This window comes from Callorhinus ursinus, unplaced genomic scaffold (assembly GCF_003265705.2).
Source record: "Callorhinus ursinus isolate GAN/ISIS: 27379988/994484 unplaced genomic scaffold, GSC_fseal_2.0 scaffold46, whole genome shotgun sequence".
NCBI lineage: Eukaryota > Metazoa > Chordata > Mammalia > Carnivora > Otariidae > Callorhinus > Callorhinus ursinus.
The window spans coordinates 3977884-3993076 of NW_027397108.1; the positions used below are offsets into that span (position 1 = coordinate 3977884).

A 15193-nucleotide genomic window follows, 5' to 3' on the forward strand; every position below is an offset into this window, starting at 1 on the left:
AATTTTCAGAGTAGAAAGTGAGGGAACTTAGTTAGCTGCCTTCTCCATGACCAATGTCACTGGCTCCTGGGTTAAGAAATCTGTGATACAATGTTGCCTTGGAGAAATTCATCATCTGGTTTACCATCAGGCAGCCACAGAACTCAGACATTCATGACCAGAATTGTGCCTGAGCCACCCTAAGAGGAACCAGCGGAACAATGAGGGTCATCTTCTCCTCAGAAGGCTTGGTATGCATGCAGACAGAGGCTCAAGTTTTAACTTCACTGCTTCCTAATGGTGTGAATTTGGGCAACATTTTTCACTTCTTTGAGACTTGTTTCCATATCTGAGAAATGGAGAGAATGCTACTTATCTCACCATCACTTTGCAAAGCTGCGATAAGCCTGGGAAAATTCTAGAAGCCTTTCTGCCAACTGCACCCTGAAGACGGTAAGAACTATTATTATGGGTCTTTGATCAAGTTTTTTTCCAGAAGAGGGTTTCTCAACTTGGCTGCCTACTGGAATCACTTCAGGGTCATCAAAAAACACATGTGCCTGGCCCCACTCCAGGAACTGTGGTTTATAAGTTCTGGGTACAGTGAACTGGACACAGAGTAGGGCGAAAAGCACAGCTTTAAGAAGAGCACTATAAGCATAGATGTTGATTATTTCAACTGAAATCTCATTTCTTCCGTCAAGAAACCTCCACTCACCCCTACTTTTTTATTAAGATGGGTTTCATTTAAATACATTACTACAATATCTTCGTTCTGTGACTATAATAAGCAATGGCATTATCTTAAAATAGAACCTAAAATCTGTCCCCAAGTCCCTAAGTGTATAGCAAAGCCAACCAGTACTATGTGGAGAACAAAACCTGGAAACTGAATCCACAGAGATGTTTAAGGGAGAAATATCTAACCACTAAGAAGGTCCATGGGTTTGTGTATAGCCATCGGTGTTCAGACGTAAAAAGATTCTGAATTACCAGGGAGAGAGGCTCATCTCAATGATCAAAGGTATCAGCCTTCTTGATAAAGTAAGAGAAGTACAGTCATCAAAAGGACTCTGTGCCAGCTCTGTGTTTACTCTTTTATTGGGGGACAGATGTTCCCTCCATGCTACATACCTCATTCACTTTAAGGTCTCAGCAGTTCTATGAGACAGCTGCTATTATCCCATGTTACACGTGAGCAAACTGAGGTACTGAGCATATGGGGAATTTGCCCAGGGCCATAGAGCTGGTGTGCATTAAAATCCAGGATTTCTTACTCCTGAGCCTAGTCCCATAGCTACTGAACCTGATGTCATTGCACTTACTCCAAGCTGCAAGGATATAGGTGGGAGGAGCAGATGGGTCTCAGAGAGTGGACTTCATCTGCCTGCCAGGGTCAATGATGCGTTCTTCACAGATCCTTCAGCATCCCCTTTAACCCTTTTGTGAACAACCCTCGGGGTTTACTAGGATCGGATGGGATTTTCTGAAATCACAAATGAAGCCCAGTATCTCAGCATAGCACAAGTAAAGTTTGCACACAAAGTCTGATGGGGACCGGGGGGCTCCCCTCTGTCTTATACCTGTGCTGTGTAGCATGTGTGGCCCCCAGTCACTGTGGCAGGAAAAGAGATCTGGAAGGGCTGGACCTGACAGCCTACCTCTCATGGGGGCTACACAGAGCATTTAATCTCAGCAGCTGTGCCAGGTCCTGGGCATCCTCGCATCCTGGAAGTCTCAGACTTTTATGTCTTATATCCTCTGGTCTCTGTATCTAAAATCAAACCAAACCAAACCAAACCAACCAACAGAAATAGTGCCAGTGCTCACACATGGACAGAATCAAGGATGCCACCACATGCACGTCCTAAGGCTGCTAAAACTAAGGACCATACACTGGAGGTCTTAAAGTGGAAATGTGTTCGCTCCCAGGCCTGAAGGCACAAGTGCCAGATCAATCTGTGTGTGGACAGGGCCCTGCCCCGCTGAGCCACTGGGTGGGATCACGTCGTGAGTCTGCCCAGCTCCTGGCGGTGGCCCTCAGTCCTTGCTGTTCCCTGGCCTGCGCTGCATCACTCCCACCCGTGCTTCCTGTTTCACGGCTGTCCTCACGGGCCTTCCCTCTGGCTGTGTCTGTCCAGATCTTTCGGTAAGGAAAGGATTAGGGCCCACCCTAAGGACTTCATCTTAACTTGGTTAAATCTACAAAGACCCTGTTTCCAAATAAAGTAACATTCTGAGGTCCTGGGGGCGAGGACTCCAACATGTCTTGTGTGTGTGTTGCCGGGGGGGGGGGTTATAATTCACTGCCCAACACCAACTTTTCTTAAGATTGGCATCTGCGGGTTTAAGACCTATTAATTATCACTGAGTGTTAACGTAAAACCACAGCAGTCCCAGTGGTGTTGGGAAAAGGACCTCCGAATGACCAGTTCCCCATATTCCATGGCCACACAGTCAGCTGAGGGCCTCAGCCCTCTTCCATCTCTAGACTGATATTTTTTTTCTTTACATTTTTTTTTATTGTTATGTTAGACTGATATTCTTAGATGAGCAAGAGAATACACTGGAAGGAAATATGGAGTACATCTGTGTGAAGTAAAGATAAATATTTTAAAACTCCTTTCTTTATACATTCTGGCTTTTCTATAATGGAAAAGCACCATTTCCAAATTAAAAAAATCAGTACCTGTCATTTGCCTGCACCAAACTATTTCCCATACCCGACATTCACACGATAGACTTCTGCAGATCAAATCTGGTTTCTGACCCTCTAGTCTCTTAACTCGTCCTCCGTTATGGGTGGTCATTCCATGTCACCCCGTGGTCGGCCACAGTTAACAGGATGAATCTGTTACTGGGTATTTTTGCCCGTCACCTTTAGCTTCTCGGCTTTCCTTGAGTTACTCATGGCGTGGCCTCAGGCATGTCACTGGACCCTGAGTTCAGTGTCTTTCTGGGTAAAACAAAAAGGCTTTTCACGCTCCAGACCCACTGCAAACATTCCAGAGCTACTTTTGGATTGCTTGATGCTATAAGAGAGGTTGTGCACTTTTTAATTCAGATGGGGACTTTTGAGAAATATGAAGCTTTTAGAAAGATTCAAACAAGATGAACAGTGATGAGGAAGAGAAACAAGGGTATAACATGTATGTATTTACTAGGATCATTGAGGGCATCGCTAATACCACTAACCTGCAAATCTGAATACAATAAAGTAATATGAAACAAAACAAAACCAAACAAACCTTGGGAGTGGGTAGCTCACTTTCTGACAATAAAGGACCATTGAGCTCAGCCAGGTTTCTGCGCTCTGAACCAGGGGCTTGGAGCAGCGATGGGAGCTTCGAGAAAGCCTGCTTCTCTTTGAAATGTCAACGGTTTTTATACAACAGCAGCTTTTCTACTTTGTCAGCAGCCTTCAAGGCATTCCCACCTTTAATAGGACTGAACAGGCCACTCTTCGGTCCCACCTCCTACCTGGAGATTTCCAGTCTCAGGGGACACCGCCCAAGGCCTGGTAACATAAAATGCCCCTTGGCACTCTCCTTGGACTGCATTTCAGTTACCCTGACAGTAAAATTTGCATACATCACCAGGCTGCTCCATCCACACCCATAGCTGCCTCTGGGCCCTGGAGTCTACAATGGGTTCCTGCAGCCTGGGTGTTACTGGCTGGAAGCAGGTCTTACAAAGCCAGCCTGCTCCCTGGGAGGTGATTGTGTCAAGTGCCTGAGATTAAAAATGACAGGGTGCATTTAAATGTAAATTTAGCAGTGAAGAGCAAGTCTTCACCGGTGGAAGTTTACCTCCTAATCTGCAGCTCTCTGCAGCACTGCTTGGGGTAAGGCCAGAGTCCCCACCCAAGCCAACACAGCCTCTACTTAAGGCATGCTTGTTTCGGAGTGGGCAAGGAAGGAGGGAGCCAGGGCCCTGCAACCTCAGGGAACCTCTCACCGTATTAATATTGGCCCTATTTGGACCTCGATGCTTTTTCTGGATCAGGAAAGACACCAACATACACAGTACACACATACACGGACATTCTAACATGATCAGACAAAATCAGGTAACAACACCCTGGCTCACACCTACCTGTTTGCACACAAGCTTCTAGAACACATCAAATTCCACGCATTCATCCACACACACGTGCATATACACAAGCGTGCATGTACTTACATACCTGGAGCAATAATAAGCAGTACTGAGTATGTATGGATACCTGGAGTGGGGCTGCTAGGGCTCTAGTCCCGGCTTCTCTGAGATGTGGGATCTTTTTTTTTTTTTTAATGTGTATATTATTTATTTACACTGAAAAATTCTGACCATTACCGAGTAATAGGTGTGGAGACAATGCAAGATCATGGAAGTGTCTTGCTCATCAACAAACATTCCTCTCTAGTTTTTAACATTTATTGAGGATTCTTGCCCAAATCCATCCATATCATGATGGTTACAAACTTTCCAACTCTACTACTCCTTCCAGTACATTTTGGGGGGGGGGGGAATCTCATAATCCAAAAATTCACAACAATAAAACAAGGTTGGAAACTGCCATAAAAACACAAGTGGAAAAAACCACCTTGAGTGGTTTAAAAAAAATCATGCTGAAGAAAATCATGATTTTTGGCTTAATCTCGAATTAAGAATATTAATAATTTGCCCACAATGCATATGGTCTCCTATATACAATATATGATTTTATATACACATTTGAAATCCAATACATTATGAATTTGTGATTCAGAAGCACCCTTAAATATTTTTAAGCAGTAGAAACATACATAATAGCTACACCGGGAAATAATACAAGCAGAGTATTCTGTGTTTTTATCCCAGAGACACACCATAGAGGTCTCAGGTTATTAAGAAAACATCAAAAAATGTTCTGTTATATTAAGAGTACGTTTTGGGGAATGGGAAAGAAGAGCAGCTTTCCCTTAGGTTTAAAATACTCAACAGTGCGAAGTCATGAGCCTGAGAAGGTAGCAGCCTCTGGGGGAGTTAGACTCTCGCGAGAAGAGAAATCCAGCAGGGAAGCCCCTCTGTGCTTCCCACTCCACCCCTCGGTGAGGTGAGGCTCAGGTTCCCACTTTAAAGGAACTGTTAAGGTCACTTCTATTTCAGAAGGGTCAACATTGGGTAGTATGGATGACTTTTTCATCTTATTAAGTAGAACGAACAGTGATTTCTGAAAAGCTTCCCCAACGTAAAGCGTTAAGAGCCCCTGTATCCCAACCCAACCCACGACCCCGCAGGCCCCGGTGGGGGTCGGAGAGTAACACCTGCAACGCACCAGCCTGTGTGCCCTGGAGGTAGGAAGATGGAGGGTGTAGAGCAGCCTGCCATCCCACCGCCAGCCAGCCAGCCAGCGGCACCGAGTTGATTGTAGTTCCCTTTCTACCATTAATTATAATCACAGCCGTACCCTTTTTCCCGGTACTGTAAGCTCATTGGAGGCTTTTCATTAACACCTCATTCCTTCGAACACATTTGGGGCACAGCATATTGTCTTCCAGGTGTGGGGATGGAAAACTGCAGGCCGGTAGCAGGGCACATACTCTCCCTCGTTTTTCAGGCACCCAGGCTTGTCCTGCATGAAATTGCAGGTGAACCCAACCTTCTGTATCTGCAGGCAGACTTCTCCCATGGACCACACACCATGTGACACCGTGGACCTCCTGGGGCGATTCCACTGTCTCCATCTTCCCAGCCCTGGCTGCAATTCTGGACCAGGAGGCAAACACAGCATCTGGGGCCAAAGTTGTCACAACAACAGTATCGACTCCCTCCAGGAGAGCATCAGACCCACCATGGGCAGGGGCCCCACCCTCAGGGGAAGCAGCCACTTCAGGAAGATACGTTCCATCAGAAGATATCCTTTTCCCAGAACTTTCCAGAGACATTTCCCCCTGGTCCGTCTTTGATCTTCTTTGTGACTGTGTGAGAATCCTGGCCTCCTCTGTGGTGACAGGAATGTTCTTCTGATCGGGGTAAGCATATTCACAGATTCTCCTATATACATCTAGTTTCTGGCCCTTGGTGCTCAGCTTTAGTTGTTGGCACCAGGCCCACAGGACATCTCGGTGAAGCGTGTTGGCTGGTGGCAATTTAGAAGGTAATGGAGGAACTGGGGTTTTCTTCTGAAGTCTTACTTTTCCATCGCCTTGTGCCTTCTTTTCTGAACCAGAAGCTTTGTCTTCTTTCATAGATCTTTTGCGTTTGGTCCCGCTCATGGAAGTTCTTTGCAACTTTGTTTCACCAGAAGCCTGCTGTTTCCCTTTAGCTTCTTCTGATACTGGTGGGGATTGGCCGGCCAGAGAGTCTTCCCCCGACTTCGTGGAGTGCTGAAGATTTTCTTCCCCCATTCCTTTGTTCTTGACCTCCTCCAAAGAAAGTTTTCCTCTACTATTGTCAGAGGGATTCTATATACTCCTTCAGTGGTTCATTGTGCTCAGCCTCTTACATAAAGTGTTGACACGTTTCTTATTTTCTTTCATATACTGCCCACAGCAACCTGGTGGCAATTTCTAACTTTGGTTTTCAGATGCAGAAACTGAGGCTCAAAGGCTACCTTAATTTCTGTCTGCGGTGCTTGTCAATATGTCTGGCTTTGGATTATTCCGTAGCTCCATGACCCTGGTAAAAGATGGGTTTAGACCCACCACTTCTGGTTTAGGACCGGTGTCTTTTTGCCTTTTGCTTTCTCCATACCCAAAGAGAAGTCAACGTTGACAGAGAGAAAATTCTTCGAGATGTCGGATCTTGAGTGAGCCATTCCACGACACGAAATGAGAATCAAGTCCTCCAGGCCAGCGTTACACCACGTGAAATTAGCCAAATGCAGAGGACAAATTCCGTATGGTCTCCTTTATAAGTGCGATCTAAAATTCTCAAACTCACAGAAGCAGAGAGTAGAATGGTGGTTGCCAGGGGGTGGGTAAAGGGTATTATGTAAGTATTATACAATGTAAATCATTTCTGGAAATCTGCTACACAGTATAGGGCAATAGCTAGCAATACTGTGTTACACGAAAAACATTTTCTAAGAAGGTAGATCTTGGGTTAAGTGCTCATATCATAAAATAATAATAATAATAATATGATGATGATGATGATGAAGATGAGAGCTGGAAGAAACTTTGAGAGGTGGGTCTGTCTAGGGCCTTGATGGAGGTAATGGGTTCACAGGTGAATATTTACCCCAAACTCAATGAATTGTAAACATTAAATATGGACAGCATTTTGTATGTTGATCATACCTCAAGAAAGTGTTTTTTTTTTTAAAGAAAAAATGAGAATAACCATCATCGTATCCTGTTTTTCTTCTGTGATGTAAGCAGGAAAAGAAATGGAAAGTTCTTGGCACACCAGAGACACCAAGTTTTCAGTATCATCATCATCATCATCACCCAGCACCATCATCACCATCATCATCCCTATATTTCCATCTGAGAACACAAGTGAGTGCCAGGAAAGCTCTCCAACTGGAACTGCATATCACCTCTGATGGACAGACAAACTACCCAGACAGGTGGAATGGCTGAAGAATCAGAACGAAGTTTCTGTTTATACGTCGTCCGGCTTAAGTGCACAACACCACCACAACTACACCACAAAGAGAAAGGACTCAGCCTGTATTTGCAAGTAAGCTTAGGAAGGCTAAAGCTGCTTTCCCAGCACCCAGAGGCCAGAATAAAGGCTCTCACTGCTCAGACATTATAAAGCCATCTGATGTGCAGAGCATAACGGATAAAGAAGTGTGAAGATCTGGCCGCTGCCCTCCTGTGGGGCAGCTAGTGAGGAGGAAGGTCTGCATACAGACCAGGCGCGTGGGGCAGGGTCAGTGCATGCAGGAAGAAAACACATGCAATTATGAGGACCCGAGAGAGAGAGCAGGCATGGGAGCAGGTGGGTGGGGCTGTCCCTGAGGAGGGCTTTACAGAGCAGTGGGATGCTGGCTGGGTTTGAGGAATTGGACGGTCCCGCCATGAGTGAGGTGGGGAGGGTTTCCCTGGCACATGTGGGTGTGGCTGCACCTCAGGGCCTGCAGATGGGGGGAGCTCAACACAAAACAGGAAGGCAGGCAAGAGAGAGCCTTGGCCTTTCACTGCTTGTGCTGGGTAATCGGGTGCTACATGCAGGTCAAAATTATCTTTAGTGTCTTTATCATGGCAACAGCCATACTATCTTCAAAGTTCACCTCTTCGAAGAAGCTTTCCCTGACTCCCTGCTATGCTGACCTTTCTGCAAATTCATGTCCGTGTGCCTTGACGCAGCTGTGGAGCATGGGACTCACAGACCCAAGGCGCTCTCCAGAGAACACCGTTCAAACTCAACAAGTATACAGTGAATGGAAAGAATCAGGTCATTTCCAAAAGGCCAATTGTGGTGGGGGATGATATCTCATTGCCCTTTTTTTTTATTATAAACATCCAAAAGTGCAGCTCAACACAGAGTTGCCTAGCACCTTGCGGGGTCAGAAGTAATCCAGGCCTTCTCTCCTGAGTGGCAGCTGTTGGCCTCATCAAGAGGCTCGGAACCTGCTGCCTGGGCACCTGGGTAGGAGCAAAGGCGCCTGCTGCCCTCCCACCATGGAGCAGGAGGACAGGCCTTCTCCTACAATCGTGGCCTTCACAATTGTGAATTCAAATAACCCAGTTACATAACATGGCATTTGTGATGGCCCATTGTTCTGGCCAGCCCTCTCTGCTTTTGTCCCTTGCTCTGTGCGCCAGACCCTGAATGCACACCCATGCAGGACCACGTGGCACTTTGCATTCTTCTTTTCCCCTCAGCTGAAATGGATCTTTGCATCCACCAGTTATTTACACATATTCCAGTTTCCTCCTCCACAGCATGCCATGATATTGTCCAAATGGCTAAAATTAGAGAAGACCAATCTAGGGGAGGAAAGGTAGAAAGAGGCACTTGCTCGAGAGCTCTGCAAATAACAGATAACCAGGGCGGCGGGGGGGGGGGGGGGGGGCGGCTGCAAGAGAGACTCTAGTCACTGTCTGAGTGTGCATGGAACCATCCCTCTTTCCCGATGTGGCTGATCTGATGATGTCAGCTTGGACCCAGCTCTAATTAAAAGATCTGGTTGCCAGTGTGTACCAGGGTGCTGTTTTACCTTGAATATTTATGTCTTCAGTTTTCAGTGACAAATTGTTTTCTCTTAAGATACATATTTCTCTGAAAAAGCACAGAATTTAAAAAAAAAAAAAAAAAACAGGCCATAAACTTACTGGCCAAATCTATATGTCCTTTGGAAAAATTAAAGAGAAAGGAGTAATAATTAAAACAGGAGCATGTTCATAGATTTCTACCTTTGGCTCCCTGGCAAGGCTTGAAATGAACAGATGCTGGGAACAAGGCTGTTGTTAAGTCTGGTTTTGTCTACCTAGAGCTGCTGGCTCAACTGTTTGGACTAAACAGATAGTCTTGCTCTTCAGCAGGCCCTCGTGAGCCAGCCCAAGCCAAGTCAGCAATATGGATGACTGAATTGACAGTACTTCTGACACCTGCAGAAGCATCCCAGTTGAGCCCCATTGCCCTCCCAGTTTCCAAGCAGAGTCTCCAGTTGGGTTGTCCAACCATTTCCTTTAGGATCTGGTTCTGCATCATAGGATCTATGGTGGGAGTCACTCAAGTGCCCAGAGCCAGGAACACCCGTGGACCTGATCTAGTACACAATGCAGCCTGAGTGGCAAAACCTGAGAGCTGTGTTCATGTAATGATGTCTCAGTTCCTTTGCGTTGGAGTTCATTCATTCACTGACCCACCCAGGTGAAGATCCTGTGTACAGGGAATACTTACTGAGTGATTACCATATGCTGGGCAGCGAATTCAATACTTCATGAGTAGTATTACCACTCAATCCTCCCTACAGTTCCATTATTATCCCAATTTTATGGATAAACACAGTGCAGCCTGGAGAGGTTGACTGAAAAACTCAAGGCCAAACAACTACCAAGGGAGGAAGTTGGACGTTGAATCTGGGAAACCTGATGCCAGGGACCCATAGTCAAAAGGAGACAAAACCTATGCCCCATCCAGTCTTTCCTTCAGGAAATATATTTTGGTCACTTTCATGTTTACTTGTTTGATGGAAAAGTAAAACAATGTCCTTTGTTCTCACAGCTAGAAAAGTGGATGAGCAAAACCCCAACAGTGTGAGGTACTGTGATGGTTTCATGAAGAGAGACTGTATTAGTCTTCTACTGCCATGTGACAAATTACCACCACACATCAGAAGTCCAGATGGGATTAGCAGGGCTCTCTGCCTAGGATCTCACAAGGCCAAAGTTAAGGTGTCAGCAAGACAGGACTCCATCATGAAATTCTAGGAAGGAATCTGCTTCCAAACTTACTCAGGTTGTGGGCAAAATCCAGCTCCTCGATGTTGTAGGACTGTGGTGTTAACTTCCTTCCCAGCTGCCAGTGGGGCCACTCTTAGCTTTTCAAGTCCCCTTTGGGGTCCTCATCAAGTGGCTTCCTCCAACTTCAAAGCCAGCAATGGCATGTCAAGTCCTCCTGCTGCTTTAAATCTCTCTGAATTCCCGTCTGCCACTAGCTGAAGAAAATTCTCTGTTTTCTAAGGGCTCATACGATGGGGCTAGGCCCAAATGGATAATTTCCATATGTTATGGGGACTTGGGACTTGACCTACATCTGCAAAACCCCTTCACAGAACCTAGATTCTCATTTAATAGAATAATCAGGGGTTAGGAACCTTGGTGGAGGACATCTTTAGACTTTTGCTTACTACAAAACTAAAACTGGGCACTGGAGGATGGGCATTTGAGCTGTGGGTGGAGAGGAGTTGGGGAGGGGCCGTGCCTTTGCTGGGCCTCTCCTATGTATGCCCTTGTTGCCTCCTGCCTATGCCTCCAACATAGAACTTAACATCAACAGATGCATTTCTTGCCTGTCTGCTGAGACTCAGTTTCCCCATTTGTGGAAGGGAGGGTAAAATCACTCAAAACCTGTGAGGATTTGAGATAATTAAGTTGAGATAATGCTTGTAAAAGGTTTTATATGGTACCTGGATGCAATAGATGTTCAATAAACCCTGGCTATTATCATTACTGGTATTTCTCTGATTACTTACTTACTTAGATGTAATGCTACTCATGCTAATAAAAATGGATGAATAAATAAATGGATGATTTTAAGAGATGGTGATACTTCGGCTCCTTTTTATTTTATTTATTTTTTTAAAAGATTTTATTTATTTATTTGACAGAGAGCGAGAGCAGGAACACAAGCAGGGGGAGTGGGAGAGGGAGAAGCAGGCTTCCCACGGAGCAGGGAGCCCAACGTGGGGCTCGATCCCAGGACCGTGGGATCATGACCTGAGCCGAAGGCAGACGTTTAACGACTGAGCCACCCAGGCACCCCATTCAGCTCCTTTTTAAAGACAATTTGGAATGTGTTTTTAGGAAGTGTTTTAGAAAGTGCTGGGTGTTTGCCTTCCATCTCAACTGCCTGGGCATGCGCACATGTCCTATCTTTTAGCCATCTGCAAATTCCTCAAGGGGACAAAGTGTCCCACCCACCCAGTCCTCAGAGCAGCTACGTCATAGGAATAATGACAGGGACGACAGCCAGTGTGCTTAGGACTTGCTCTGTGCCAAGTACTTGACTCTGCACTTCACATATATTGACTCTTAATCTTTGCTACAACCTTGTGAGACAGATAACAATCTTATTCCCCTTTTACAAGACAGGGAACTGAGGCTGGGTGAGATCTCACAGCTAGTAAAATGCAGGGGTGAACACCCCCCTCAAGCAGTCTAGCCCAGCCTCATGTATTTCTCTCCCCATTTTTCCTCTCCTGCTTTGGTTTATCGCTCCTTTTCCTCAATGTGCTGAGCTTGCTGGTTTCTTGCACATAGCCTGCCCACTGCTGGGATCACCAGCTCCCAATTTCCACTTTCTTTTCTATTGGCCTCGCTCTCATGCTTTATGCATCTTCTCAAATGGTCCAGAGACCAGCTTCACAGGAACACTCGGATTCAAGGAGTCTGAGGTGGGGCCTGACACTTCAGGGACACTGCTCCATGGACCACATTTTGAGTAGCCAGATGCAGGTGCATCATGGGCTCCATGAGGGTAGAGATCACGACTGTTATTTCTGTAGCTCTAGGGCCTGAGAGTCTGCTGGTGAGTTTCAAATGGCAAACCACAAGTAAGTATAGAGTGAATGGGTGAAGCATTGAGTAAAGGTATCCCTTTACTCTAACTGGACCTTCTCTGTGGTCAATTTTAAATGAATGAATGACTCCATCCTCCAAGTCAGAGAGGCCTTGATTGAAACCACATTTCCACTCAAGACCCACGTCGACTTAAACAACTTAACAGCTGAGTCCCAATTTTCTCTTCTATAACAAGGGCATAATATCACAGAACCTTGCCCACAGTTGGCTTTGAACAAATGATCGAAAATGAGATCCCTGAATTTTCATCCCAGGCTTGGGTACAGTAACATCTCCACTGAAACCAGAGCAGCCACTGGAGTTCCATCAGTGGTTGGCATGTTGGTCCGAGGGTGGGGACATTCCTGTTCCTCATCAGTCCATTTTCAGTTGATCCATTCACCCTCCATATAGCGAGGCTTTGTGCCAAAGATGGCAATAGTGATGAGCCAGGAGAGGATCTGGGGCAGGCAAAAATAGATGTTGAAGGCTCTGGGTATTGTTTAGGAGATGGACGTTCAGTGGGGGTACCAGTTACCTTGGCGGGCATCAAGGTAAACAGTGGAGGCCAGGAACATCAATTTCAGTACTGGTCTGGCTGAATGATTCTCTCCTTCCACCCAGCACATTTCTCCATTTCTAATTCTCCACTTCCAAAGCCACCTAGGATTTCTCCTGGGAAGCTAATCTTGGCTTTAGCAGGCACATGCACGCGCGCGCGCACGCACACACACACACACACACACACACACACACAGACACACACAACGTAAGAAAGGAGTAGTACAAACCACTGGATCCCCAGGTCCGATGTAAACTCGTCAGTATATCCCTTTCTGTACATCCCATCTGAGAAATGACATATTGTTCAAGCTTTGCCGTCATACCCGTTAGGCAGCCTAGTTTCTCTTATTTCCAGGTCTCCTTTGAAAGTTTCTTTTTCCCCTTTGGAAGTTTCTTTTTTCTTTTCTCTTCTTTTCTCTTCTTCTCTTCTCTTCTCTTCTTTTTGTCTCTTTTCTTTTCTTTTCCTTCTCTCTCTCCCCGTCCCTCCCTTTCTCCCTCCCTCCCTCCCTCCCTTCCTTCCCAACTTTCTTTCTCTCTCTCTCTCTGTTATCATTCCCTGGATTTCCCAAAGAACAGGAGAAAACAAGGAAAAGGAATTCCCCTTCCCAGACAAAAATCTAAAGTGTCCACCAATACAGATGGTGTGACTTAAGGTAAGTTTTTATACCATCTCCTTCTAAAAATATATTTAAGTTTTCCCCATATGGAGAAAAAATAAAGAGGAAAATAGCTCAAAACATAGACCAAGATATTAAGTGAGATAGGCCATTCATGCACAGGGAAATATTGAAATGATGACAGTTGACACGGGTTGAGGGGAGAGAGCCCTCGGCACCGGAGGGTGTAAAGTGAGAGCCAGCTGAGGGTCCCCAGATGTGACTTCCACACACACTCTCCTCACCAAGAGTGAGCACCCAGTTAAAAATGACGGCTGTCAGCCAATAGATCGCCAACAATCTCCCCTATCCCAGCCCCCCCCCGCCCTGCTCAAGAACATGACGTTCTGGTGGCTTTGCTTTGAGCATGACTGAAGTGCCCCCACCTCTGACTGCCTTCATATCCATCTCTGGCAGCCCACGGATCTTGCCTTATCCCCACTGCACTCATCCGGGCCCTTTCATGAATCCTAACTAGTGGTTACTCAGTCATGACTGAGGCAGGAATCAGATCTTTGCCTTATAATCAGAGCCAGCCACTTATCATTGAGCTCAGCAAGTTGATTCAATGCCACAGGGAAAATATATCGTTCTGGGGTTTGGTTTAGACACTTGTCTTCCCTGATTTCTTTCTTCTTGCAACTTAGGCCATTACCCAGAACTCTGCAGGGCTCTAAAGTAAAGCAGACCTATGTTTGAACCCAGCATCCTCCAGTGTTAGACTGGAGAGGCTTGGGCAGGTTTTCTGAGATCTGAATGTCATCATTGGTGTAAGAGGGGTGACTGAAAATATCGACATCCCAGAGTTGCAAGAAATAAGTGAAACAAGGCCCTAGTATCTAGCTGGAAAAGGACAAAACTCCTCAGTAGGTAGGTAGGTGGTCATCACTTAGTTGTTTGTGAGTCTTGTTGTTGTTGTTGTTTCAATTACTTTTAGAAAGAGTAAGACATAAGAGTAAGGAGTCCAAATTCAGTGGGTTCCGTTTATCCATGAAATAAGTCATTTTGGTTAGTTAGACACATTCAAACCAAAGTGCTTGCATAACAGAAAATGCACATACTTTTTGCACTTCAGAAATGGTGACCACTGTCAGGACTGAATCAGGCTGACTGTGGCCACGTAGCATGCTGCTGTGAGCCCCCCAGGCATGTAGCTGCCCCTCCACCCCCCCATTCCAACATACACAGCTTTGTTCATTTCCTCAGATTATCATGCTCACTTCCTGCCTCAGGATCTTTGCATGTACCATTTCTTTCACTTAGAATCCCCTTCCTTCAGTCAATAAGTATTTTTTCAATGCCCACTAAGTGTCAGGTACTTTTCTAGGGGATACATTGGTGACTAAGACTATGACCTTACGAGGTTTATGTTTTATGGGTATGTGAAAGTAACTGTGGAAGTCTGAAGCAAATAATCCAATAAAGGGATAATTTTGGAGTGATAAGTACTAGGAAAATAATTAAATATAGTCATGGGAAAGAAAGTGACTGGATACCAAGATCAAAGGTCATGAAACCCTCTTTGAGAAAGAGCTTTTGAATTAAGGAGATATTTTGAACTGAGATCTAAACAGTGCAGGTCATGTGACTATTTCAGGAAGGATCATTCCAGGCTGAATAGCAAGAGCAAAAGCCACGTGGAGTAACTTGTTCCTAAGATGACTGCCCTGAGTTCTTCACTCCCTGCATGCGTGGGCCTTCCTGCCACTGAGAAGCAGAATCTCTTTCTCCCTTGTTCTTGAATCTGAGCCGGCTTTGGCAACTCACTTGATAATTAGAATGGGACAGATG

General features: G+C 45.6%; 2 protein-coding genes across 3 annotated transcripts in view; both read right to left on the reverse strand.

The window, feature by feature from the left end:
- LOC112814716 (uncharacterized) overlaps positions 1–15193 on the reverse strand; it is a 696136-nt gene that overhangs the window by 364048 nt on the left and 316895 nt on the right. The gene's annotated exons all lie outside the window — the stretch shown is intronic.
- Positions 5433–6694, reverse strand: LOC112814717 (developmental pluripotency-associated protein 4-like). The gene is made up of 2 exons (XM_073882463.1): positions 6665–6694; positions 5433–6329 (listed from the first exon to the last, which is right to left on the reverse strand). The coding sequence occupies exons 1-2, from the start codon at positions 6692–6694 to the stop codon at positions 5433–5435; spliced, it is 927 nt and encodes a 308-aa protein (XP_073738564.1).